At 41.0% G+C, this 26,300-nt stretch overlaps 1 protein-coding gene across 3 annotated transcripts; it reads left to right on the top strand.

Annotated features, from left to right (window-relative positions):
* Positions 1–25,936, top strand: golga1 (golgin A1). 3 transcript variants are annotated; one of them, XM_023958754.1, is made up of 24 exons: positions 2–181; positions 729–992; positions 6,689–6,779; positions 8,504–8,578; positions 10,033–10,130; positions 10,216–10,248; positions 10,706–10,834; positions 11,476–11,645; positions 11,756–11,867; positions 11,948–12,031; positions 12,435–12,560; positions 12,712–12,807; positions 14,581–14,676; positions 14,800–14,895; positions 16,504–16,644; positions 17,508–17,582; positions 17,821–17,910; positions 18,089–18,191; positions 18,277–18,458; positions 20,617–20,775; positions 20,873–20,932; positions 22,567–22,806; positions 22,880–22,966; positions 24,677–25,936. In XM_023958754.1, exons 2-24 carry the CDS (start codon positions 864–866, stop codon positions 24,755–24,757), a joined length of 2,553 nt encoding a protein of 850 aa, XP_023814522.1. In that variant the 5' UTR covers positions 2–181; positions 729–863; the 3' UTR covers positions 24,758–25,936. The 3 variants fall into 3 exon arrangements, with proteins under 3 accessions (XP_023814524.1, XP_023814522.1, XP_023814523.1); XM_023958756.1 differs by lacking the exon at positions 10,706–10,834 and having other exon boundaries at positions 1–181; XM_023958755.1 differs by lacking the exon at positions 8,504–8,578.
* Positions 25,937–26,300: the final 364 nt, after the last annotated feature.

The following is a 26,300-nucleotide window of genomic DNA, read 5'->3' as shown; positions in this document are numbered from 1 at the left end:
TCATCAGTCATCTGTGTTGATTACGTGTAGCTCGCCATCTAACAACACCAGCTAGCTGCTTATGCGATACAGTGAAGAAAATTGTTCGTTCGCGGTTTCTGTTGTTTACTGACGACATGGTAAAACAAAAAAACGTCAACTCTTAAACTCTACTGACGAATATTTCAATAAAGACAACACGGTAAGAAAAAAAGACAGCAGTAAACGAGTCTGCTAAGTAACGGCGGCTAACATTTCCCAGTGGGTCAACATTAATTCTTATTGTTGATTCGAGCTGGCTGTCAAAACACTGACTGTCATAAAACTGTTTCGTTTTCCAAACTTCTTAGCGGTTTGTCAAAGTAGTCATCGAAATGTGAAAGAGTGTTGCCTTGCTGTGGAAACGGTCTGTAAACCTCCAGAAGAAATCGTTTTAAAAGAAAAACTCCTATGCAGTAGTTGAGCAGTCTGCTAAAGCTAGCTTAAACTCAACCTAACCATGTCTAGATTTCCAAAGAAAATGGAGTGACGAACCATTGAAGGTGGCCATGTTAGTGACCTGCGTGTCATCTGATGACAATTATCCAATTCATTTGGTCATTTAAACCGAATCACTGTTGGTGATTGACAGCCACAAACATATTTTGATGTTCAAAAACTAATAATATTAAGAAGCTTGTTACCAGATTGTTGTTGACATACAGTTTTGACCGTCTTGTTATTCCTGATATTCTATGTTTCTTTTGAAGACGTAAGCAGTCTGCAGAGTATGAAGGACGGAGAGAACCCCCAGATCAGGGAACTGTAAACTCTATGCCTCTGTTGGCCTCTCGCTCTCCTGAAACTGCACATTTCTGTCAGTAAGAGGGACTAAAGGCAGCGACATGTTTGCCAAATTGAAGAAAAAGATTGCAGAGGAGGCGGCCACGTCCCCACGGAGCGGCGTTCGCATACCTCGCACCATCAGCAAGGAATCCATCACTTCAGTGGGGGCCGACTCGGGAGACGACTTTGTAAGTCCTTCATGACTGTTTGTTAGTCTTGTTGCTAGAAGATGTGTAGCTTTTAAGATAGCTGCTTAGTAAATTATTTGTTGTGACAGCCTCTTGGGTGTCTTCCTACTATTACAAAACAAAAAAATCGAGATTAATGCTGAAGGTTTTTTGTCCCTTAACTGTCAGATAGATCTACTGTTCGCGAACTGCTTCACTTGCCAAGAAAAAAATCTCAGCAGTTTCTGCTCTGAGTTTCTGGGTGGACCGTTTTCATAGAGCAACCCCTCCCCCCTTTCCTGTCGCCCATAGCTGAGAACTATCTGCTTACACGCTCTCCAGCTAGCTAACAGCCCTTCGTACCCCTAACCTAACATTGCCAGTGCAACAAAAATGGCGAGCGATATCAGAACTTTCCAGCCGTACAGCTTTAAACCAGATGCCAGCACGGATGAGGACAATGAAGACGTACATGGATCCATTTGTCAACAAGTGGCTACATCAGAATGGAGCAGAGCAGGGAGCGTGTGGCCTGCTGACCAAAAAAAAAAAGCTTTTGGGAGTGTCGTATAGCCTACAAATGACATTTTTTCATCTGCTCGTGATTTACAAAGATTTAAAGATAGAAATACTCAGGCCATTTTAAGCACAAGTTTCTCTGTTTGTCCTCCATCATCAGAAAAATGCCACAAGAACATGTTAACACCCAAAACACTGTTTTCATTGGAGTGGGTCTTTAAAGGAATGTGGTAATAAGAAAATATTGGACAGGTTTGCTGATTATCCATCACTGTGGAGGTGGGTAGTAGTAATCAATAGTAATAGTAGTAATCAAACTAACAGTTAATTAATCATAATAAAGGTGTGTTTTGTTTATTTGTTATCCAGAAAGGGAAGTGTCTGGCTTTGGAATCAGACAGTTGAAGCGTCAGGGCAGCTGTACTTGAATGCATGTGAACCGGTCTAGTCGGGTAGATTCAGACCATAGACAGAGGGTGTGACTGGAACAGGTCCTTTACACAATACTGGTCTCTTTCTTTAATGCCCCATACATTGAAATAGTCAAAAGTTGTGTTTCATTCTGTCAGACTGCAGCTCTTGTTGGATGTGGTTCTGCTATGGCTGTGACTCATTTGATCAATTTGCTCTAAGAAAATCTGTTTTGCCGTTTAAACCCTGTGTGCTGCGGTTCTGTTCATTTGAACAAGCAGCACGGTGTCATATTTCACCAGGAAAGACTTCCGATGGGCTTTGTCTCTTTTTCACCAACTTAAATAATTTACGAAGCTTCAGTTTGTTCCTATAGTATTTGTAACACTATCTGTGTTGACATGCATAGAATTTTGACCGTGTTCTGTTCAAGCGTGCACGGGTTTTTCTGATTGCTTTGGCAGTTTCAGGATGTGCAAAGTTACAATAACAATGATATGTTTGAGTTACCAAGCCATGACATCTAAAACATTGGTCCCCAATCCCTGGGCTGTGGACTGGTACCGGTCCGTGGGACAGTTGCTTCCGGGCCGCAGAGAAAAATAAACAAGTCCTACATTTTTTCCGTTTTATTTATAATCTGATTCTAAAGGGAAATTTGGCTTTAGAAAACTTCAGGATCCTCTCCACCACATCCAAGTCATTCTTGACGAGTGTCAGGTTGCTCGGTCGCACGACTGTCTTAGAACACGAAAAGTATTATTATTATTTTAAAGCGGCTGCGCCAATTGCTAAATTAAAAGCCCCCAAGATAGCAAAGTTAGCATAAAACATACGTATTTGGAAAGTTTATTTTTGCAACACAGATTCAGTGAATAAACAGAGGAAGAGCTTTTGAAAAATCTGCATTTAACACACAGAAAGCAGGAGTCTTTAATCCAGATGTGGATTTATTGTGGCAAAATATTAATGCAGAATATGCAGCAACCAGCTGTCTAATTTAATGAGGATGCTGCTAATAAAGTCGATCAAACGGTGGATTTACATTTATGATTATGTGTAGAAAAATAGATATTTGCAGTTTTCCGTCACACTGATTGGTCTGATTTTTTTTTAGTTTACACTTTGACAATTGTGAGTTAACACATTTAATGCCATTTTAATGGCATTAAACCGGTCCATGCCCTGAAAAAAGTGGGGGACCACTGATCTAGAAGGTCATTGGTTGACTATGATGTCATAAATGAAAGCTCTGCTGAAGTTGATGGTCACTACCCCAAAGCAGGTTTAGAACAAACTGGATAAGCTTCTTCCTCAGAACTGAGGTTATTATTTATATTTATATTTTATGTAGATTTTTAAGTATTTATACTAAACACCATAATGAAACTAAAAAATGACAAAAAGACAAAATGCAGCGGTGTGGGCACAACAGGGTAGTTTGTGAATAAGTACAGATTGTAAGTATTAGCCCCAGTCACATGTGTACAATCTCCTAATACATACACATTTGGTGAAAAGTAGAAGGTGTGGTTAACTGAGTATGTGAGAAAGTCATATCAAGCAGATAAAATAGTCGGATAAGAACGCCATTCTAATGAACCCGAACCCCTTTGTATTCTGTCAGCCGGATCACTGGGTAAAAGTTCCAGCAGACGGCGCCATAAATCCCTAAAAAATCTCCTCTTTGTTCTGTAACTAGGCTCTAATTCTTTCCATTGGTAGGATTTTAAAAATGTATTCACACCACTGAGTTACATTCTGAGTTTTTTAAAAATCCAATTGAATAAAATGCACTTTTGTGTTAGAAGAAGGAGTTTACTAAGTAACATAGATTTATTCTTGTCTAGTTTTTTACTTGGTAGTGATCTGAGCAGAAACTGATCCAGATCTGTACGTTTGTGTTTCAGTATGGATCTGATTTCTTTAGTGACACAGAAATGTGAACTTTCAATGATAATGATCGTAATTATAATTTAAATTTAGGGCATAAAGGTGATCTATTTCAGAAAAATGGGCTTCTATTTGGTCTATTTCAAATCTTATACTGATTCTTTATATCTGTTGCTAATAAATAATGAGTGAGTAGATTATTTACACCCTTACCAACAGGATGTATCATAGTGTCTTTTCAGATCTTCTTCCATTCTCTGAATAGTTTGATCTATATTGTGGCTGTTAGTTCTTTAGCTTATTATGAAACTGTTTAAAGTTTTTCTTAATCTTAAAATCGGTCATGAGCTTCTCTAGTAAACTAAGTTGATAATTTTCATAATTTACATTTAAGGCATAAAGCTGATCATTCAGGGAAAATGGGCTTCTATGTTGTTTATACAAAATCTGATACTGAGATAAGTTAAAGCTAGAATCAATAAAGTGACGGGTTTGCAAATTCGCAAAAAAAAATCCTTGTGAGGGAGCAAATATTTATTCTGAACTTGTGTAGATGACATGAACTCTTTTGATTTTAATCTGATTTCTTTCTCCGTGTTTCTACTTTGTTTTTACAAAAATTACAAATGATGGAATATATTTAACAAAAGAATTGGCTCTAACACAAAGTTAAACTAAATATAAACTGTAAAAATGTTTGCAGAACAATGCAGCAGATGTTGTGTGAGCTACCGCTAGCTTGAGCATCTCCTTAAGGGAAATAGAACAAACTCACCAGAGATTTTTGGGTAGCAACAGCCTTGAAATGGATTTTGCCGCGTGTGGTTAGTTGCTCTTAGTTTAAAGTCACAACTACAATGACCAAAAACCCAATTTTGACTCGCCGGCCAAGTTGACTGGTAGATAAAAAAACAACAACAACCTACCAGCCAAAATATTCAATTACTTTACAAAGAAAAATTATAGGTTTTATTATACATAATGATTTTACGTTAAATGCAGTAAGAGAAGAAGTCACAACATGATGAAAACATCAGATAAAACAGCAGTGTTTTTTTTCTAAGGAACTCCTGTATTGATTTCTAATCAATCTTTGCTCTCTGTGTTAGGCGTTTTGACGCCGTCTATGACATGTTTGAGTTTCAATCACAAATTTGTTGTTTGTGTTTTCTTGCTAATAATCCCCCCCCCCCATGAGAAAAGAGGTTTCAGTCAGTCCCCTGAAGTTCCATTCCTGTCTGGATGCTGTTATAAATCTTCACATGTTTCGCTGCTTCATCAGCTTAAACCAGTGCTTCTCAATTATTTTTTGCCAGGCCCCCCCTAGGAAAAGAAAATGTTTCGCGCCCCCCCTGACCCCCCCCCCCCCATAACCCCCCCCCCCCACACACACACACACACAGACACACTCGCGCGGTGACAATACATCAGGTCAGTATCTATAAAATTTGTATACCTAAAATTGTATCTTTTAACACTAACAAAAGAAAAAAGCAAAATAAATCCACTTTCAACAAATATTAACTTTATTTAGCCACAGAAACCCTGTTCTAGTCTAAAACAGAAAAGAAGCTGAAAGTACCTGAAATAAAAAAAAATCTGTCATTCCTTATTTAAACTAGAAACATTTTGACCAACTGAACCATTTGATGCTGAAAAAAATAATTCAATCAATAAATAATATTAAATCTAAATTGATCTGAAACATTAACACAGCAGCACCAATATATTTAACGTTTTTAGTCTGAAGAAATAGGTAAAAACGTGCTGATTTTTTTTTTTCTAAATGACGGATTGTTTATTTCTGATCTCATAAAAGTGCAGCTGTTTTCCTGCATTACCTGCTGTCTTTATGTCTGTCTGACACTAACTAAACCACAGGCAGACAAAGAAAACATGGATGGAAAATAAAGACACGTCATCAAAATGTCTACAATAGTTCATAAAGAATGACATTGTTAGCATGAGCTTAGGAATCTAAGGGCAGCGGTGATCTTGGGCAACAGGCAGCGGTAGCAGTGGTCCGCGTGCCCCGATTCCCCTGGCAGACAGGGCCCACACCACCCCTCCCCTTTCGTTCTCACTCGCGCAGCCGCGGACAGACAGAACAGACAATAGGAACCGAATAGTGGACCAGATTATTTTCCAAGCACTGAGCCGCTGTCACCGCTGCCCCCACGTTAAATTTGCGCACCGGACAAACCTGTGCCTAAAACCGCCACCACCGCGCGCCCCCCCTGGCATCGCTTCGTGCCCCCCCCTGGGGGCGCGCCCCACTATTTGAGAAGCACTGGCTTAAACTGAAGCTACACTGGAGGAGGAGTTACGGGGGATGCATGCAAGAGTGTTTTCTTTTCTTCTTCCTCAGCCTTGTGGAAGTAGCTCCTCTTTGCTTCCTGCTGTTTTCACATCTGGGCTTTACGAGAGAAATACGGAAGCGCAAAAGAGCAGAGAGCTGGGAAAATAAAATCTCTTTCTCCCAAAAACAACAACAAATTCCAATTAATGTATTAAATCGATGAATCGCCAAGCCCTTATTATCATTAAATCCACAACTACTCTTATTCCCGTACGGTACCATCTATGAAAGATTCAGTTTTCAATACAGGAATGAATCCTCTTATTCATTTGAGGTGTTAGATAAGAAGAAATGAAGTTATTGTCAACACTTCTATTCATTCCATACCAAATCTTTTAAGGGGTTTTCAATCAGAAAATTATTCCTCACATGTTTCTTTGCACTTACAGAATCTTTTTTAAACGGCTCATCAAATCTGGGAATTTTCTACCAAAGTAAAGTTTGAAAGGTGTTTGAATAAACAAAACTAAACCAACGTTGTTGATCATTATTCTCTTTATTCAGGGGTTCTAAATGTTTGTGTTTGTATGTGAAGGCGTCTGACGGCAGCAGCTCCAGGGACGACCTCCCCGCACAGATCCTCAGAAGAAACGATCAGATTCGGAAGCTGGAGGCCAAGCTGTCAGGTAGGGACCCCCCCCCCCCCCCCCCCCCCCCCCAAACTACTGCTTTAAGTTTGTCTGTGTTCGTGTTAGTCTGGCATTGTTTTTAGGGTCAATTCCAACATGGTTTTGCATTTCATCTTTATTGTTTAACCTGGACATGTCAGGTGTAAAGGAAGATGTGCAGAACCGTTTTGTGGGGACTTCCTGTGAAAGCCTGTCTCCTGTCCTGGTTGGACAGGATGTGATTGCTGAAACCATTGAAATGTAGATAAAGGCTCCTGCACAGTATTTTTGGTAGCTCAAACAGCCTCCACACCGAGTACATGCACATGACCTGCACAGAGTACCAGGATGTACATTCACTTTGATTTATAGCCAGTGGCAGTAATCCAGGAGCTCACTGAACCACAGGGACCTTTACACCTTCAGTTATCAGCCTGCTGTTCACAGCTGTCAGCTTCTCATTCAAATGTAGAAACGTGTCTCCTTTAGTGTCAGCCTCTGGTTCATCCATCTCAATGCAAGAATAAAGAATTTTGTCTAAAAAAAAATGCGTAAAAAAACATTTTTATGAGATGTAGCATGATTTACCAGTTGAAGTCCCGCTCCGATCAACTTGTGATCTATTGTAAAAGTGTTCCAAGTGCCCTTTTAATCATGATTATGCCGTTTTTGGCCCAAATAAATAAACTTGTGTTGTTTTCTAGAAGGGGATTGTTGGCGTGGAGTAAGCCTGTCCTCCACTTCCCATCATCCCTTTGTTTACACAGCCTCCTGCTACCTTACAGCCCCTCACACCCCCATTAATGGCGGGCAATACTGGAGCCATCTAGCTGTAGAGTTTTAAGCCAGATGCCAGCTCAGATGAGGAAAACAAAGACGTAGATGGTTCTAGTTGTCTATAGGTTGATGCATCAGAGCAGGGAGCTTGTAGGATGCAGTTGTGGGTTTTATGTCACAAATGAAGGCTTTTTCCAACGTCATTTTTTTGTTTGCTCCAGATTAACAAGTACTATAAAGAAATACTTAGAAATGGAATTTTGAGTGATATTTCCATTATATATCATCTGAAAAATACTACAAAACCCATTAAATACATTAAAAACATAGTTTTGGGACTTTAAATACTGATTTTTTTAAGTAATATTAACAAAAGAGGAGCACAAAATAACACTAAAATCTTGAATTCATTTTGACCCACACATTAGTGTTAACTTGTGCACTAAATAAAAACCTTCAAATAGGGAGATGGCATGCTGGGAAAAAATATAAAGGCATAATAAACACAGCCTTTTCAACGAAAACAAAAAATCCAAATCAAATTTGAATTAAAGCATCTGTTAGATATGCAGAATTTTCTTTAAAGCAAACCTCAAAATACTCATTTCTAAAGTTTTGTGTCAAGAGAACAACCCCTTTAACCCCGCGTTAGCAGCTCTTGGTTTCTTCAGTTGATTTTAATGACTTTGCAGTGGCCGAAAACACTGGAGACAGCTCCTTTTCACAAAGTCTTTACAGCAGCAGGATTTTCTCGTGGCAGAAAATCCTTAGTGAATTAATTTCCCGTTTTTTCTCAATCATGTTTTCCCTCTTGTTTTCTCCCACTTCTTTCTCCATTCTCCCCTCTTCCTGCCCGTCTCCAAACTCATCCGTCTGCTTCTCTATGTGCTGTGCTGTACGACTGTGGATGCCCTCCTTCACCGTTTTGTTTAATCTCATTCCACCGCCCTACTTCCCAACATTAGACTATGCTGAGCAGCTGAGAGTTTTGCAGAAGACCAAGGACAAGCTTGAAATTGCATTAGAAAAGCATCAGGATTGTACGTACCGGTACCTCTGCTCTCCTCTCCTCTCCTCCAAAGCTGCTTCCCTCCTTTCTCACCACTCTCTTTCTGTAGATTGCTGCCATTGTTAATAATGTGGGCTTCAGAGGCTGGCTTTTCACTGTCACTAAGCTTTGAATTTAGTCTGTGTTGTTTGGAGTTTTTACATTCAAGTCGATATAATGAACTGCAGTACAGCAATTTGCAAGCACGCCTCCTTATTACATTTCAGTATGTCCAGTAACTGTGTTTTAGTCTGATCTGATGGTTTTCTGCCTAAATAAAAGTTTCTGCTTCTATCAATAACAGGGAATTGTCCCCATGCCTATGGACTGTCTGTGTGCTTTCATGTGCAGTGTTTGTAGATTTTCTCCTCTTTAAGTTGTGTAGCTCTTACGTTCTTCAACTAGGCTTTAGGCTGGCTGGTTTAACATATCACTAAGAGTGTTAATCTGGGAAGTAAACATTTGTAAATGTATTTGTTTTGAAATATTCCTACATTTTGTAGCTTTGTTTATTTTAATATTTGAATGTTTTTGTGCGGAGACATGATTAAATTACGGTACTTTAGATGTCAGAAAAGCCCAATTATGCAAATTTTTACGAATTACAATGTGCATTTTTTTCAGTGATTTATGGGTTTTGACTATAAAGTAAAGGAAATCAGCGAAAGAAAAGATGTTTACTCTCTGAGTTTTATTTATCAAACGTAAAGGATTTCATTTTCCCTTTGATACTTTTAGATTTGCAGTCAAAGATTAGTGCCATGAAAATTATTTCTGAAGATTTCCTCTTATTTCAATGTGCTTCAGAAATGCAGCAAAAATTTCAGAATGTTTAGAAGAATGTAACGACTCATTGATTCTAAAAGATCCTAAATAATCTCAGGGGACAAAAAGATCATGGCACTGGTTCCACTGGGATTTGAAAGACCAGATAATGTATTTACGTTAAAATGAACTGTCTTTACCACAGCAGCTTTGACTGCACAGTAGAAGTTGCAGTTAACACGATTGGTCAACGTGATTGGTTGCAGTGGACATGATTGGTCAACATGCTTCTCTGAGGATTATCCATTTTTCCAGACTCATTATGAGCAATAATTTTGGAAATCTAGGTTCTGTTGTCGAACGCAGAATTCAGCTCTACACGCCAAAGACCAACTTGAGAACATATTGAGACTTAAAAATGATCATTCTGGACTTTAGATCCTTTTTTTTTTTCACATGGCGTTTTGATGTTTTCCTAATTGTGTTTTAGTTTAGTGAGCTGGCTTGCATTGCTGGTCGTTGCCTTTTTTTGCTGCTGGATTGAACTAAACTTTTCACCACTACCAACAATGCTACTAATCGTGCTGCCAGGTTTTCTTTCTTTTTTTCTTTGCTCTGTTTGCATACAAATCTGGATGTGTGGTTTCCTCTCTTTGTCCGTCTCTCACTCTCGCTGCACAGCATCCATAAAAAAGCTTCAAGAACAGAATGAATCTCATCAAGCCTCCAGAGCCAAAATGGCAGAGGGGATGACATTAGCTTTAGAAAAGAAGGATCAGGTAAAACAAAACAGTGCCAGCAGCTTTCCAAGGGGGAATTTGTTTTTAGTCTTTTTAAAACCCTTTTACTCTCAATGTTTTGCAGGAATGGATGGAGAAGATGGCCACTGTTGAAAAGGCAAGTAAGCTGCTGTACCCCACTTGTATCTTCCTTCTGTAGTAACAACAGAAGTTGTTTGGTTTGCAAAAACCAGCACCAGAGTTGGAGACGTCCGTTTGCACCGTGTCTTCCTGACTCAGACAACCCTTTTAGCCTGATGTAGCAGTTCTGAATGCCTTCTAGTTTTTTTTTTTTTTTAAGTATAAAAAAAGAAAGAAAAATCTGAGCGTTTGATGCAGAATTTATTGGCACACCCTAAGGTCTTTTTAATCAGCAAAACTGAGCATTATTTTCCACATGTGTCCAACTTTCTTTGAAAATATGTTGCCAAAGAAATTATGCAGAATCGCTTCCCAAATAAATCTGGAACTAAAAAGTTTATTTCTGGTCCAAACTCCAGGAAGTGTTTCTTGTGGAGTTGTTGGGGGGAGCGGTGCATGAACAGTGCTGTAACCCGACTGTTGTGCTTGTTTAGGAAAAGGCCGCCCTGTCAGCTCGGCTTGAGGAGATGATGGAACAAAGCTTAACGCTCTTCCAGAAAAGGGATGACCTGGACGAGCTGGAGGGCTTTCAGCAGCAAGAGCTGGCTAAAGTTAAACACATGGTGTGTACATGCAGCTGCACTATTGTTAAAAAGTTTAAGCTGAAAGAAAAACCCAGTCGGCTCAAACGCCATACTTCCTTTGTATAAGTGTAGTGTAGGAGTTTAAAAACTTTTTAAAGCGATTTAGGGTTTTTCTGATCTTTTCTGTGTAGGGATGGGTACCATTAGGATTGTATCTGATGCCAGTCACGAACTGCTACTTTTAAAGTGGTTCAGGTACCTAAACGGTGTTTGTAATGGTGAAGGTGCGCTTGAATGTGCCTGTTAAGACCCCGGGATGTGGGAGGGAAAAGGGAAGCAGCAATACAACAAAACCGTATTAACTGATTTATTCGGGGCAATAAGCTGCAACTGGTTCTGTCACACAGATATCCTCCCACATGAGATCACAACGTGATGTAGACACTGTTAATAATAATCAAAGAACACATGCCCGTAAAAAGAAGCATTTAAACATGGCGGGTATAAGTAGAAATCATTCTAATGTGCCAAGAACCGAAATGAAACACAGACACCTGCGTTTTTATTCAATACCCGTTAGTACGTCGGTACCGGTATCCACTTGTTTTGGTTACCCATCCCTATTTCTGTGTCTACCATTTCTATTCTAATTGTGTTTTCTGGTCTGTTACATCCATCAGTTACTGAGGAAGGAGGAGTTGCTCAGCCAGCGGGAGCAAGAGCTTCAGCAGAAGGAGGCTGAAACCCAGTCAGTGAAACGAGAGCTAACTGAAGCTCGGGGCAAACTTCAGACTCTGCAGCGGCAACACCAGGAGAGCTGCAGACTCAGCTCAGAGCTGGAAATAGAACGGTACCATGTTTTCTTTTGTACTGTGCTAGGAATATACAGGGATCATTTGCATTTATGTTTTTTACCACGCGTATCTTGGTTTTTACATCTAAAGCATGTTTTTAATGTAGAGAGGAGCTCCAGCTGCTGAGAGAAGAGGCGGACAAGAAGATCAGTGAGCTGGAGGGTCGATGCCAAGACCTGCAGTCAATCATCCAGCAGGTTTCTGAGGATTTTCAGAGGGTTAGTTCTAACCACGAGTGGCGTTTGACCACAAAATCCTAAATTTGAGTGCTTAGAGTGCTTTCTGTGCTCTCTTTTAGTCACAGGGGATGGTGTCGGCTTTAGAGAAGTCTCTCAACGATCTACAGGCTGAGAATGAAAACCTGAAGCTCCAGCAACAGAAGGTCTAAACATAAAACAACCAGCTTAGCTCAAAGACGCATTCTGATCGTCTTTTGTAACAGCGTTCCTAGTGCTTTGTTAATTATGATTATACCGTTTTTAGCAAAGTTGCAGAGCAGCCCCGTCCCTGTGGCTTTCTTTCTCACAAATTTGATCTATTTTCAAACTGCATTTTTATCGGCTGCTCCTGATTAACCGGGATTTGAATAAAGAAATACTTAGAAATACAATTTTAAGCTTAATTTTCTTAATATATGTCCAGCTTTAACAGATAAATGCTGCCAGCACATGTTAAAAACACCCAAAATATAATTTTATTGGAATTCGTCTTTAAATAAATATTTAAATCTTATATGCAAAACACATTATTCCTATGAAATCAGCAGTAAAGATGTGTCTCATCAGGCTGCCGTGACAGGAGAGGACAAAGACCGCCTGGTAACGGAGCTTCAGAAAAAGGTTTCTTCTTTGGAGAGACGGTTGCAAGGGAACCTGAGCCAGAATGAGCATCTGCAGGAGCTTCTCCAGGAGGTGGACCACTTTTTTTCCTTGACTTTCATGGGTATTCTGGATTTTTGAGGAGAAGGCTGTGGTTTTTTTGTTTTGTTTTTTGCTTCTGCATATTTTCACAACACTTTCAATAAATGTTTCAATGTTCATTTTTATATGTTCTTGTTTGTAGAAGTCCTCTTTGGAGTCGAGCCTGGAAGAGACCAGAGCAGAACTACTAGCTGCTAAAACAAACCACGCTGACACTGTTAGCTCTCTGGAGGCTCAGGTGAACAAATATAGTAGACTCGAATGAAAACCCGTTGTTGAAATTGAAGGGTAAAGTCGACTTTACCCTTCAATTTCAACAACGGGTTTTCAGGAATGGCTCACTTTTGTATCTGTACATAGTGACAGACCACTAGAGGTATTTTTCAAGTTCTAGTCAGGTTACTGTGGCTTTGATTTAATACATCTTGTCAACGGCTGCACGATATGAGGAAAACATGCGATTTGCAATATTAGTGATCAATGTTATGATGACGATATAACTTGCGATACATGAACAAACAGCAAAACAACCAAAAACATAATTTCCATTTCACTGAAACAGTTTAATGTAAATTCAAATTACACTCCAAACCACCCTCGTCTACATAGGAGGCAAGCATCTAACATTAAAAAAGGTTTCCATCTGATTGGTCAAATGCATGAAGGGATTTTTTTGATTCCTTAAATACTTCAAGCTGCCATAAGATTGTTTTAGCACATTTAAGGTAACCATTTATCGCAATTTTAGCTGTCTTTTGCGATATTTGCATTGTGCAACTCGATGTCGCAATTATGATAAATTTGCGATTCATTGTGCTGGCCTAATCTTGTCCAACACACACACTACACACTTCTAGATATCTCGTGGCATTACTTTTCTTTTTACAAAGAGCATTAGTGAGACACGGCTATGGTTAGGACCTGCTTAAATTCTACTTTCCTAAAAGTAGAATTTATAGCAAACTTGACAAAGTTGACCACACCAGCGGGTCATCCACAGACTTTGCTGCTTTCCACCCGATCTTGTTGTCGGGATTGACTCACAAACAGAATAAACCGTTCATTATAGTCAATATTTAGTACCGTATTTTCCGGACTATAAGTCGCACTTTTTTTCATTGTTTGGAAAGGGGTGCGACTTATACTCCGCAGCGACTTATATTAGAAATAAATTGAAATAAATACATTGTTAACCCTCCTGTTATGTTCATTTGTGAGGAACAGAGATGATGTTCCTGGGTCAATTTGATGTATGAGGGATGTTAAGTGTTAAGAGTATGTTAAGTGACTCAGAGAATCAGCAAACTTTTTTTACAGTAAGATCTTGAAGGCTAACAACATAATATTCTATTTTCCAATGATTTCATAGATTCAGAAATGCAATAAAAATGACAACTGTTTCTACAAATACAGGATGAAAACAGAGTATTAGTTAGCCAATGATGCTTCATGAAAGGAATAAATAAATAAGTTTGAGAAAAAATTACTGTGAAATTATTAGATAAACAGTCTGCTATGATTGTGTCATATAAGGTTGTGAAAGTTAAAATGCGACTTATAGTCCAGTGCGACTTATCTGTATTTTTTTCTACTTTATAATGCATTTTTGGGCTGGTGCGATTTATACTCCGGTGCGACTTATAGTCCGGAAAATACGGTAGTTACCCAACGTTTTTCTCTGTGATATTTGTGGATAAAGTTAGTAGGAAGAACAAAACAAAGGAGTGATATGGTGACTAGCACATAAATAAAACTGATCATGTGTACAACAGGGACACTTTGAGGCATTTTTACTTTAAAGTGCAGCTCATCTTATAGTTTTCCTCAGCAAATGAAAATTGCATTTTCAGTTTCCAAAACTTTTCTGGGTTTTTCGTGACCTTACGAGTTTTATACCGTCAGTTTTAAACCTTCACTCAAACATGCATTTCTGAAATACCGACCAAAGTGGAATTTTGACAGAAATGGTTGCTAGATGTTTGCGTGTTAATAATCTCCGGTTTGTTCACAGGTATCAAAGTCCAGCAGCACCATCAAAGAGCTGCAGACTCTGCTGCGGCACAAAGAAGACTCCTCCAGAGCTTACAAAGAGAGAACAGACGCACAAGTGAGCTGTTCGACTCCACATTCCTTCAGCCTTTTTGCAGGGTTCACAACGTTGGAACATCCAATCATGAGACGTTCGTTAATCATAGAATAGATCTGTCATTTCGTGATTGTCTTCTTCCAGATTACAAACTTGGAGCAGCAACTTGTGAGGAGTGGTGAGAAGCTGCAGAGAGCAGAGCAGCAGATCGCAGAAAAGCAGCAGAACATCGAGAGAGCGGTGAGCTCCAGAGCATCAAACCAAGATTTATGTGGTTTCACCCCTCCTCCCTTTCAAAATATTAAAGAAGACTACCTCAAAAATAAAATCCAAAAATGTACAAAATCGGGATTGTTTGGGAGGACACACACAGATTTTTTTAGTTGTTGGACCTGTTTGAATAAAAAATCATTTGCTATATGTTTAGTGACATAGAGACGTTTGCACCCACGCTTATCTGAAGCTGGAAGAGTGGAAACTCTTAAATATGTTGCATTAAATGTTTCATTACATACATTTAGACTGAAGTCAGGCTGATGGGGCTCATTTTTGGAGATAGATTTATCTTTTTAGCTGTGTTATTATAGTTAATGTCTTTGGGACAGAACTCCTAATGATTTTATCTTTTGTTTACTTTAATCAGCCATAGATTTGGGTCCTATTTTACTTAGTGCCTCTCTCAGTTTACGCTTGGTGATATTTTTTAGGTTAAAAAATTTGTATTTTCTGAAGTCATCAAGCAAAATGATCATTGACAGCAATTTAATAATGGTAAATTGTTGTTTTTATGTAAGTTTTACTGACCAAAATGTTGTACCAATGAAAAAGTAATTTTTAAAGGGCCTATATCATGTTATTCTTGTCTTTCAGAGCAAACTATATCCAAATATATGATAATATATGGCCTTTGGCACACTAAAAAAAATATGTATTTAAGGAAGTAATAGTTATTTTTTGCAGTTCATTTTCCTACCAGGAAATAAGTCGACTTGATCTCTGAGGCTCCGCCTTTCGCTCCTAGTGGGTGCCGCCCATTTCATGATATCATCCTAGAAACGACCTCGGCAGCGTTTCTGCGGTTTGCCCACGAAAACAAACAATATCTGAACTTTTGCAAAGATAGATGTGCATGTTGTGGAATCCTACAAATGCGTTTTGCAGATCACCGCTAGCTCAGCGCAGAAAGTAGGTGTGTGTTTGTTAGCCTGGGGGCGCTGCTGCAGCGCAGACTCTCCCTGGAAGGGGCTGTTCTCAGTTATATACGTCACAATGTGAGAACCGGCACGTTTCAGTGGGTTGGGAGGAGCTGGTGCTCAGAGGTTTTTTAGAGGAATACTCAGAAATGTGTGAATGGATCAAATGACTGCTTTGGGGTTGGTTTTTGTGAGGAATAAACATTATAATACACTTAAAATCTCAAAAAGTTGAGTTTGCAACTTTAATTTTAAGAAAAATATATGAAGATTAAACATAAATCTGTTCACCTGTTTTTTATCAAGTGTTTTGCTAGTTCTCTTAAAAATAAAAGGTCAGTCTGAAGCCCTGCTGGAAACAGAAATGCAGAAAAACTCTCAATGCTAGTTTAACATGTGAAAGTTGTGATCTTTGCCAGATTAACTTTACCTTCACTGCCGTTCCAGCTGAGATATATTTGCCAGAAAGGGCTTATTTCTCAGGTGTCCAATCGTTCCTCTGCTGTGTTTCATTAGAAATGAATTTCCCTGCTAAACTGTCCATATTACACCCTGTACCTTTTGACCAAAAAACTGTAAAAACATTGTTTCTATTAAATGCATGCTCCTCTTCTTAGGTTTTCCATGCTTTTGAAAATCTTTGTCTTCTGCACAGCAAGGGGAGTGGAATGCAGAAAAGGCCCTTCTGGACCAGCAGGTGTGTTTGCTGCAGCAGCAGAGTCGGGAGACGGTCAACAGGCTGGAAGAAAGTATCGGCTCCATGCAGTCAGACAGGCAGACGCTTCTGGACAGGGTGGTATGTTATGACTTGAATGAAGCCGTGTAACCACCCGCTCAACCAGACGGACATTTAGAAAACATATAAAAAACATTGTTTGTGTATTATTTCTCTAAGCCAATAAGCAGCAGAAAAATTAATTCATTTAATTCATTGTCCTGGTTGGGTAGTTAAAGGGTTAATGTTGGCGACAGCAGTCGCATTTAGCATTATTTGGTATCTGCCTGCCCAAAATTCCAAATCTTTCTACATGACCAAATTGAGTGGTTCTATGGTGCAGCCGCTGCAACAGATGCATCCTCTATTAAACAGAATAAAGCCATTTTCACCAACTCTTTGATGTAAATGTATTTTAGTTACCGGTAGGTTAAAAAAATTTATATAGGTGGCAAGTTCTCATCATCTTTTGATCTGGTGACATACGCTTGTTGTAAAATGACCCATTTGTTTGAAGATCTTTGAGGTTTAATAACTTACTGAATGAGTGAGTGGGGTTTTTTTTTTGTTTTTGTTTTTATTTCATTTTTTATTAATTTGTTCAATCATCCATTTATTCCAAAAGACGTTTAATTCATGAGCCAGTAGGATACAACATCTCTGAAAAATCTGAATGAAAGCACATCACTTCACCACGCTATGAAAACCAGTCCTCAACCACAAACGAACCGAGTCCAAATGCATACATGCTGTCCTCCAATCAATTTCTGTTGTGCATTTTATGTTTCTTGCTCGTCCCATTGACTTTCCGACAAGTCCTGATCTCAAACCCAAACTCTATTCTTCCATTTTGCCTCTGTGGTTAAACATTTATAACCTCTAGTGAGTAAAAGGCTCTTATTTCTGATCTGTTAACCTTCTTTATCTCGGTCACTGTCTGACAGGCCCATCTGGATCAGGAAGCGTCTGCAGCAAACTCCATGCTGAGACTTCAGACAGAAGAGCTGGAGCAGTGCAAGGTAAGAGGGAGAAACATGTAAAGCAGAAATGTAAAATATTATGTTTAAAGTCCTATTTGTGAGGCCTGAGAGCTCAGGTTTAGTTGGAAGTTGTTAATTATGCCAGACTTTTTTTTTAAACCTTAAAATTTAACAGAGTTACCATCAAACTGCAAATTTTCTTGGAACAAAATGATTTGTTGGACGTACACAAAACCTTCTACCATTTAGGACGTTTATTTTTCGACTTCACTCTCAGGCGGAGCTCAACAGCAGGCAGATGGTGAGCACAGAAATCGCCAAAGCTCTGGAAGAAAGCAGACGACAGAAGGAGGATCTGCAAACGCAGGTTTGTGGCTTCAGCACACACACACGCCGTTCTTTAGCAGCACGCCATCTGTGCTAGACTCCCTCCTGTGGTTCTGTTTGCACCAAACATCAGCACTAATGCAGACAGATAGGAGTTCTTATTTAATTAAAGGAAAAACTGCCATCCCGGTCTTGTCAAACTGTGTGCATGTTCTCAGGTGGGAGAGCTGAACATCACTCTGCAGAGTTCACAGCAGGAGCTGGCTGACGTCGCCGAGAAGCTAACTCTGAGAGAGGCGGACGTCAAAGCACTTGAAAAGGGTGAAGCACACAAACGCACAAGCTCACTTCGTCAACATGCAGAACTCTTTTTGGACTCTGCGTTCTGTGTGCGTTTGGGTTGCAGAGCTGCAGAGCCGGCAGGACTTGCTGCTGCAGCTGCAGGAGGAGGTGCAGCGGCTGCAGGAGGAGGTGCAGCGGCTGCAAGCTCAGCTGCAGCAGACGGAGGCGGACAGAGACTCCCAGCTGCTGAGCCTGAGGGAGGAGCTGCTGAGTCAGACGCAGCAGCTGGACAGCTGCCAGGCGCGGGTCAGCAAACGTTTCGCCTGCATTCACTGTCACCAAAAACAAAACAATCTGTAGAGTTTTTATTTATCTCCAACCTGAAACCCTGGGAGGCTGCTTTTGAGTTGCATTATAATTGAGAAGATACAGAATAGTATCCTACACCTGAGATAAGGTTTGTGTCACTACCATTGACTCCACAATATATACCTGAACGGATCACGTGTGATGTCACCCATAGAAAATGCCTTCCTTCCAACCAAATGAAGTCAATCCAGTCGCCTTTTTTCCACAATATGTCCGTCGCCATGTTGGGACCAGACTTCCTCAGAAAGCTGTGATTGGTTTGTGTCTACATTTCTATGGCAACCACTCTCTCCTATCAGTAGTGAGCATGTTGGAAGGCCACACCCCTTCCACTGAAAACGTGCTCAGGAGAATCCGTCAAACGCTTTGAAAGTTCGATGTGAGGCCACCCACTTTTATTGAGGGCGTCTGGTCAGTTTGTTACTTGAATAACTTGCACTACAGCAAAAATATCATGAAAAAAATTAGGGTTAGCAAGAACATGTTAATAAATGGTATCAGAGGAAGAATAGTCATTCTGACAAATAGAATGACAGCAATACAGTGCCTTGCTAAAGTACCCCCCCTCCCCCCCTTGGATGTTTGTCCCTTTTGTTGCTTTCATAAATCCCTCATGGTCAATAAAAATGTGTCTTTCCTCACACACAAAAATTGCTAGAAAACGATCTCAACGTGAAAAACAGAATTCTACAAAGTGATGTCAATGAAACAAAAATGTGAAATGTGGCTCAGGCGGTTGAGCAGGTTGATTGAAGGGTCGGCGGTTCGATACCCGCTTCCCCTGTTGTGTCTTTGGGCAAGACACTTCCCCCTCCCTGCCTCCAGTGTGGGTCCACTGGCGTGTGTATGAAGGGTTAGGGGTGATGGTCAGAGGGGCTGTAGGCGCGAATTGGCAGCCACGCCTCTCTGTCTGCCCCAGGGCAGCTGTGGCTACAACAGCAGCTTACCATCACCAAGTATGAATGAGGAGTGGATGAATAATGGACACTCTCCAAGCACTTTGAGCGTCAGGAAAATTATTATTATTATTATTATTCACCCCCTTCAAGTCAGAATTTAGTAGATGCACGTTTGGCTGCAATCACAGCACTGAGTCTGTGTGGATAGGTCTCAGTCTTGTACATCTGCACACTTCAGTTTTGCTCCATTCGTCTTTGCAAAACTGCTCAAGTTCTGTCAGGTTGCGTGGATACCACCAGGCATGAACAGCCCTTTTTTAAGTCCAGGTCTGGGCTTTGACTCAGCCACTCCAGAACATTTACCTGATTCTTTTCAAACCATTCCTGTGTAGCTTTTGCATGCTTTAGTATGCTTTGGATCGTTGTCTTGCTGGGAAAAAAAAAATCCCCACCATGCTTTACATTAGGGATAGTGTATTTTGATGATGTGCTGCGTTTGGCTGCCGCTACACATATCGTCTTGTCTGATGGCCAAAAAGCTCAATTTTGGTCTCATTGGACTAAGGAATCTTCTTCTACTTGATCATGGAGTCTTCCACATGCCCTTTGGAGAACTCTAGTCGAGCTCTAATATGTATTTTCTTCCACAGTGGCTTTCATCACATAAAGCTTTGACCAGTGCAGAACCCGGGCAGCAGTTGCTACATTCACAGTCTCTCCCGTCTCAGCAGCTGAAGCTTGTAACTCCTTCAAAGTAGTCGTAGGGGTCTTGGTGGCTTCTCTCAAGTTTCCTACTTGCATGGTCACTTGTTTTATGAGGGCGGCCTGATTTTCACACGTGTGCCATATTCCTTCCACTTCTTGATGATGGATTTCACTTAACTCCGGGGGGTGTTCAATGCCCCTGACTTTTACATTTCAACAACCATTTCTCTGAGTTCCTTGAAGTGTTCCTCTGTCTTCATGGTAAAATGGTAGCCAGGAGTAGCACTCCACCAGTCTCTGGACTCTTCATAGACTGGTGTTTTCTGGCTTAGTCACTTGGGACACACCCACGCCACTCGGGTGATCTTCATTTCACTAATTGTGAGACTGTTGGCACTAATTGGATGGACTTCTATTGGATTAGACCATTACATTTAAAAGGGGGTAAATAATTATATTTCATTTTCATATTTTTGTTGTATTCTCTTCAGATTTCTTACCTGGAAGTGGAAGTGGAAACCGTGACGGAGCAGCTCCACAGCCCTGCGGTGTGTGAGGACGAGCAGAATGGCAGCGTGACCGTGGATGACCTGGACCACATCCGCAGGGTGAACAGAGATCTGGAGCAGCAGCTCAGCGACAAGAACAGGGTCGGGCCCCTTTTTCATGTGCACTATGTGCTGTTTCTGACATGCACGCAAATGCGTGTGCCTTTACGCACGCATAACAACCATGGTGCCGTTGCAGACGATCAAGCAGCTGCAGCAAAGACTGGCAGAGCTGAAGAGGACGCTGCAGAAAGAACTGGTGAGACTAACCATGCAGAGATTTTACAATACAATACTGTTGTCTTCATTTGAATGTCATTAATCAGGTGTTGACATTGATCCACTTAGTAAATGTAAATCAACATCTGTCATCTGTCACATCAACATCATCTGTCCCCTGCCTCTTCCCTGGTGGGGGGTACGGGCCCCTTTGCAACGGCGGCCGTGTCCCCGGGGTGCCGGCTTCCTGGGCCCGGCGGTGCTCTCTCCGCGCGGTGGGGGGGTTCACATTACATCTGAGCCGGGGGTGTCTGGTCCCTGGGGGGTGGGTCCTGGTCCTTGCCCCTGAGCGCTGGGCCCCGCCAAATTTCCAACTGTGGCCGAGCCTGGTCGGGCCATATTTACAACACCCCTTGTGGGCCCTCTTTTTTTCCCCGGGGTTCCCCCCTCCTGGGCGGGGGCGGCGGGCCCCCTGCCTCGCTCCTCCCTGGACCAACCGTGGGCCGGGCGGGTGGCTGCCTGGAGTGCGGAGCGGGTCTCCCTTGGGGGGTCCTGGCTCGTACCTGGGGTTGGGGCGGGGGGATGCCCGGAACTCCTGGGTGGTGGTGGGGTGCTCGTTTGGGGCTGTGGGCGTCCTTCTCCGGTGGGGCCCTTCGTTGGGTTCTCCCGGCGCGGCGGGGGGGCTGCTCTCCTGGTTGGGCTGGGGCGGCGCTCTCTTTCCCTCCGTGCCTCCCTGGCCTCTGGCTCTGGGGGCCTTGCGGCGGCCCTGCTGGCCCTGGCCTGGGTGGCGGGCTTGGTCGCCCGAGCGGCGGTTGTTCCCTGCCGGTTCCCGTGTGGCGTTGGGGGGATTCCGGCTGCCGCTGCTGCTGCGGTGGGGGTCTTGGGGTGGGGATGGCTGGGCACTCTCCCTCCTTCTTTTCACGTTCCACCATCCATTTTAGAAGAACATAAACACTCACCTGAGCACAGGTGTTAGCTCACCTTTGCACTGGCGGTTTGCGTGACTGAAAGACGGAAATATTTCACACTAGTTGGTTTTAAGGCATAAGTATGCGTGTGAACACTATCTGTTTTGTGTACATGTCGACAGGTGGACATTTTTGCAGCTAGCAGGTGTGTTTATAACATTTGAGTGTGTGTGTGGACAGGCCCCGCCCTTTTTGTACTACATTTGAACCTTACCATAATGATTAACAACCAGTAAACTTGTTGCTTTATGCTGCTTCATGGTCTTACCCCCCTTCCCCTCCTATTATCACCCCCTACCCCCCCTCTCTCTAACGTCCCTCTCTCTTCTTCCCCTCTTTCCTTTTCCGTCCGGTCCAACACCAAAGATTTTCAGACATGATTGAAATTAATAAAGTTTGGCCTCATTTACAAAAGGGGTTTATTCAGACATACCTTTGGTTTGTCTGAAGATTAATAACCCCTCTTGTTAAAATAAAATATGTCCAACACAAGAGGCCCTCAGCTCTCATCTGTCTGCCCAGCTGTTGGACAGGACAAGTTAGAAAAAAAAAAAAAAAAGAACTGGTGAGACTAACCATGCAGAGATTTTACAATACAATACTGTTGTCTTCATTTGAATGTCATTAATCAGGTGTTGACATTGATCCACTTAGTAAATGTAAATCAACAACAACAATGTTTATCTTGATGTTGTTTGTGTTCTAGAAAATCAAGCCTGAAGCTGAAGCTGAAGGGAAGGAGAAACCGCCAGAGAGCCGGGCTGAAAGACCGCAGGATAGGTTGAATCAAGAGCCGCCCCCCCTACCACCCCCGCCATCGGCTCCCAGCCCCCCGACCTCCAACATTACAGTGACGAACACATCAGACCTCAACGACTCACAAGAAATCAACTTTGAGTACCTCAAGCATGTTGTCCTGAAGTTCATGTCGTCCCGAGAGGCTGAGGTGAGTCTTCAGGGATCTTTGCTCTGACCAGCTGTCAGCGGCCGACACTGAACGTGTGTGCGTGGTCCGTCAGGCGTACCAGCTGATCCGAGCCGTGTCTGTGCTGCTGCACTTCACCCGAGAAGAGGAGGACATGCTGAAGCAAACTCTGGAGTACAAGGTTGTTGTTTCTTTAATTCTTTATTTACTCTTTGGAATTATTGAAAGGCTGTCAAACTAAGCAGCTGTTCATTTCCAGACTCATTTGATGGCAGATAACATCTTAAAATAAATCAATATATACGTGTTATGGCCTCATGTGAAACTGACTTTGGTTTGCTTTCACTGTTGGTCAACGGTACAACTTAGGACCACCATGGGATTGGCTGATAGGCCTTAAGCTACGTTCACACCGGCCATGTGACACGCGTGTAAAACCCACTAAAAACCTGTTCTTGAATCTACATTTAACCTATGGTGTTCACACAGGACAAGCAGGATGAGGTTTCTCCTTATTTTTCTTTGTCTACCGTTTGCTTGCGCATTTCTGCCACCTACGGTTGGAACAGACTCTGTGCAAAATGTCGAAGCAGTCCAAATCTGAAGAGTCTTGCTCCAGGCTTTTTCTTTCACTGTTCCTCCTATGATAAATGAAATCGTTGGCGTCAAATAATTACAGCTGGACACAAACCGCTATTATTAACTTCACCTCCATGATAAATTTTCAAATGGTTTCATTCCGTGAATGAAAACTGTTACTGCCAAATCCGAGTGCCTGATGGATCAAAGTTCAACTGGTTTGACTCTCAACACACCTTCAGAGGCCATGTGTTTTGTACCAAAAAATGATTGTTCAAAATTAGCGATGCGTGAATGTCCGAGTTTTGAACGTTGAAGCTCCAAATGCACATATACACACGTTTAAATAGACTCTTTATAGAATACGGTTGCATGAACGCGCGTTGCTGAGGGCAGAGTGAACGTAGCTTTACAAGGATAGGGAATTCCATTTTGTTTGGCATTTTTCTCCAGAATAAGTCTTGAATTTAAAGTCTTTGAAAGGTTTTTAGATGTCAGTTTTTTACTTTATTTGAATACATAGGTTTTTCCTTAAATAATTGATGAGGGGGCCTGAACTCTTTCCCTTTTTTCTGCAACTCTCCCGGAGTGACCTCTGAGATGTGCTCACATCCATGTTTACCATAAAAAACATTTTACGTGTAAATGTATCAAAAGACTTTTGGTTTAAAATTGTGTAAAAACTTAGTTATGCTGTTGTAATGGCCATACAAACCTGGCAGGGATCCATTGGAAGATTGTTCCAACAAACAGATTTAACTGTTTGAATAGTTTTACTTCTCATGCTCTGGATTCTGCAAAGAATCTGTGACATTTCCTAATGAATACTTGAAAAAAAAGGTTGAATCAGCAATAATTTCACTTTGATCTTGTTTGAAATCCTCTATAGGGGGTTAGATTTAAGATCTGGAAATGGTGATAAAAAAAATGTGCTCATACGAAGCCTTAAACATTTCTTTTGCTTCTTTCTTTGGATTAATTTCACTTTCAAAACGTCAAGGTTTTTATTTAATTATTTGTCTTTAATTCTTTCTTTTTCTTTTATATACTGCTCTCTGTTCCTGTACTGCTGCCGCAATAAGGACATTTCCCCATCGTGGGACTAATTAAGGAATATCTTATCTTATCTTAATTCATGTCAAGTTATTGACATGAATGTTATTATGTAATGTTATTATGTAAAGAGGTCAATTGTTTTTGCTGTAGTCAAGTCACATTAAATGTTTGCATTTTTTCTTTAAATTGAAAAATCTGGTTATTTTCTTTAAAAGAAAATAAAAAAAGCCAAACTGGTTTGTTTTGCGTGTTTCAGATGTCCTGGTTTGGATCCAAGCCGACCCCGAAAGGCATCATCCGGCCGTCGATCTCAGGCAGCTCGTTCCCCTGGAGCTGATGAGGAGGGAAGATGAAGAGCAGAAACAAAGCTTCTTTTAGTTGTGACTGCAATCACTCAACAAAACTTTGAAGAGCCTTTTTTTAATGACTTTACGCGACAAACGGTCTGTGGGAGACGGAAACTGCGCTGCACAATATCTTAAAGGGAAATGGGGGCTTATCCAGGATCGTTTCATTCGAATATTTCCTCACTAGCTGAAGCAGATATCCAACTTAAGCTGTGAGATGTGACACAAATAACTTCTTTCCTTTTACCGATTGACAGGAAAGTGTGTTAGTATCATCAAATGAGAGTAGGATTCCCTCACTGTAACTGCATGAAGTTGCATCAAATCTTCCTTTTGGTTCAAATTGTGCGTGACTGGGATGTCTGGACAGATGGCTCCATGGGCTTGTTTCTCTTACTCGTTTTTAAAAAAAAAATAGCAGACTGCTTTTTTATGCAAATATGTCCCAATAACAGCAGGGTGGACCTGTCCAACAGTCACATCATTTACAAAAAGGATGGAACCTGACTTTGTCTGAAGACGTGGAGATTTAAAGCTGGCAATATTTTACTTCTCATGCTCTGGATTCTGCTAAGAATCCGTGACATTTTTCCTAATGAATACTTGAAATATCACAGAAGAAACTCTGATGTTGGTTTTTAGGGAGGCGTTTGAAGAATCCTTTTACTGGAAACAGTCTTTTGTGTAGCATTATTTTAACAGTTAAAATTCCAACATCTGTTGAACCGTCTTTGTATGATGAGCTACAAACTGTTTAGCCTACTTTTTGAATTGCAGGTATCTGAATGTGTCTGCACACTATGAGGCTGTTTTGACTGTTTCTGTCACGAATTGGCCCACCCTCTGTCAGCTGATCTGGGTAGATCACAAACCAAAAACCAGCAGGTGTCAACCCAGTGGGTGGATATGATTTCATGCTTATCATGCCAAACTACCTGCTAACTATTCTAGATGCTATAGCTATTATAGCTAATTAAATCAACCCTATTCAGACAATTATACGGTATGTGATGAAATAATGAAGGCTATGGTTATGATTGAGGTGGGGGATTGTCCCACTTTTAGCTGCTTTTGCTAATGTAAATAAATTTACATTCCATGTGTTTATTTATGTAAAGATGTATATACGGCAAGCTTTGAAAACTTTATAAATCATTGGATGTACAAGGCTTTGTGTGATTTATTAATTTTTTTCCCAACAATTATTTCCCATGGACATTATCTAGTTTTTTTTGGGCTGCCTTATTTCCCATAACTGCTTTATCCACTATGAATTAGTTTATCCACACATATTCTTGGGCAAAAATTGGTTGAGATGTTAATTTCACTTTGTTTTTCATCTTGTACCTCTGTTCATTTTGTAAGCGAGTTTAATGAAGCAAAAAATGCTGTGCTTATTAGTCCCCACTCTGATCAGGTTTTGATCTAATGTGAAAGCGTTCCCAGTGTTTTCTATTTTTTTTAAATTATGATTATGCTTGTTTAGCCCCTTTTTTTTAAACTGTCGTTTTTTAGAACATAGTTTCTTGGCAG

This window comes from Oryzias latipes, chromosome 9, assembly GCF_002234675.1.
Source record: "Oryzias latipes chromosome 9, ASM223467v1".
Classification (NCBI taxonomy): Eukaryota; Metazoa; Chordata; class Actinopteri; order Beloniformes; family Adrianichthyidae; genus Oryzias; species Oryzias latipes.
This window is presented reverse-complemented; position numbering and strand designations above follow the sequence as displayed.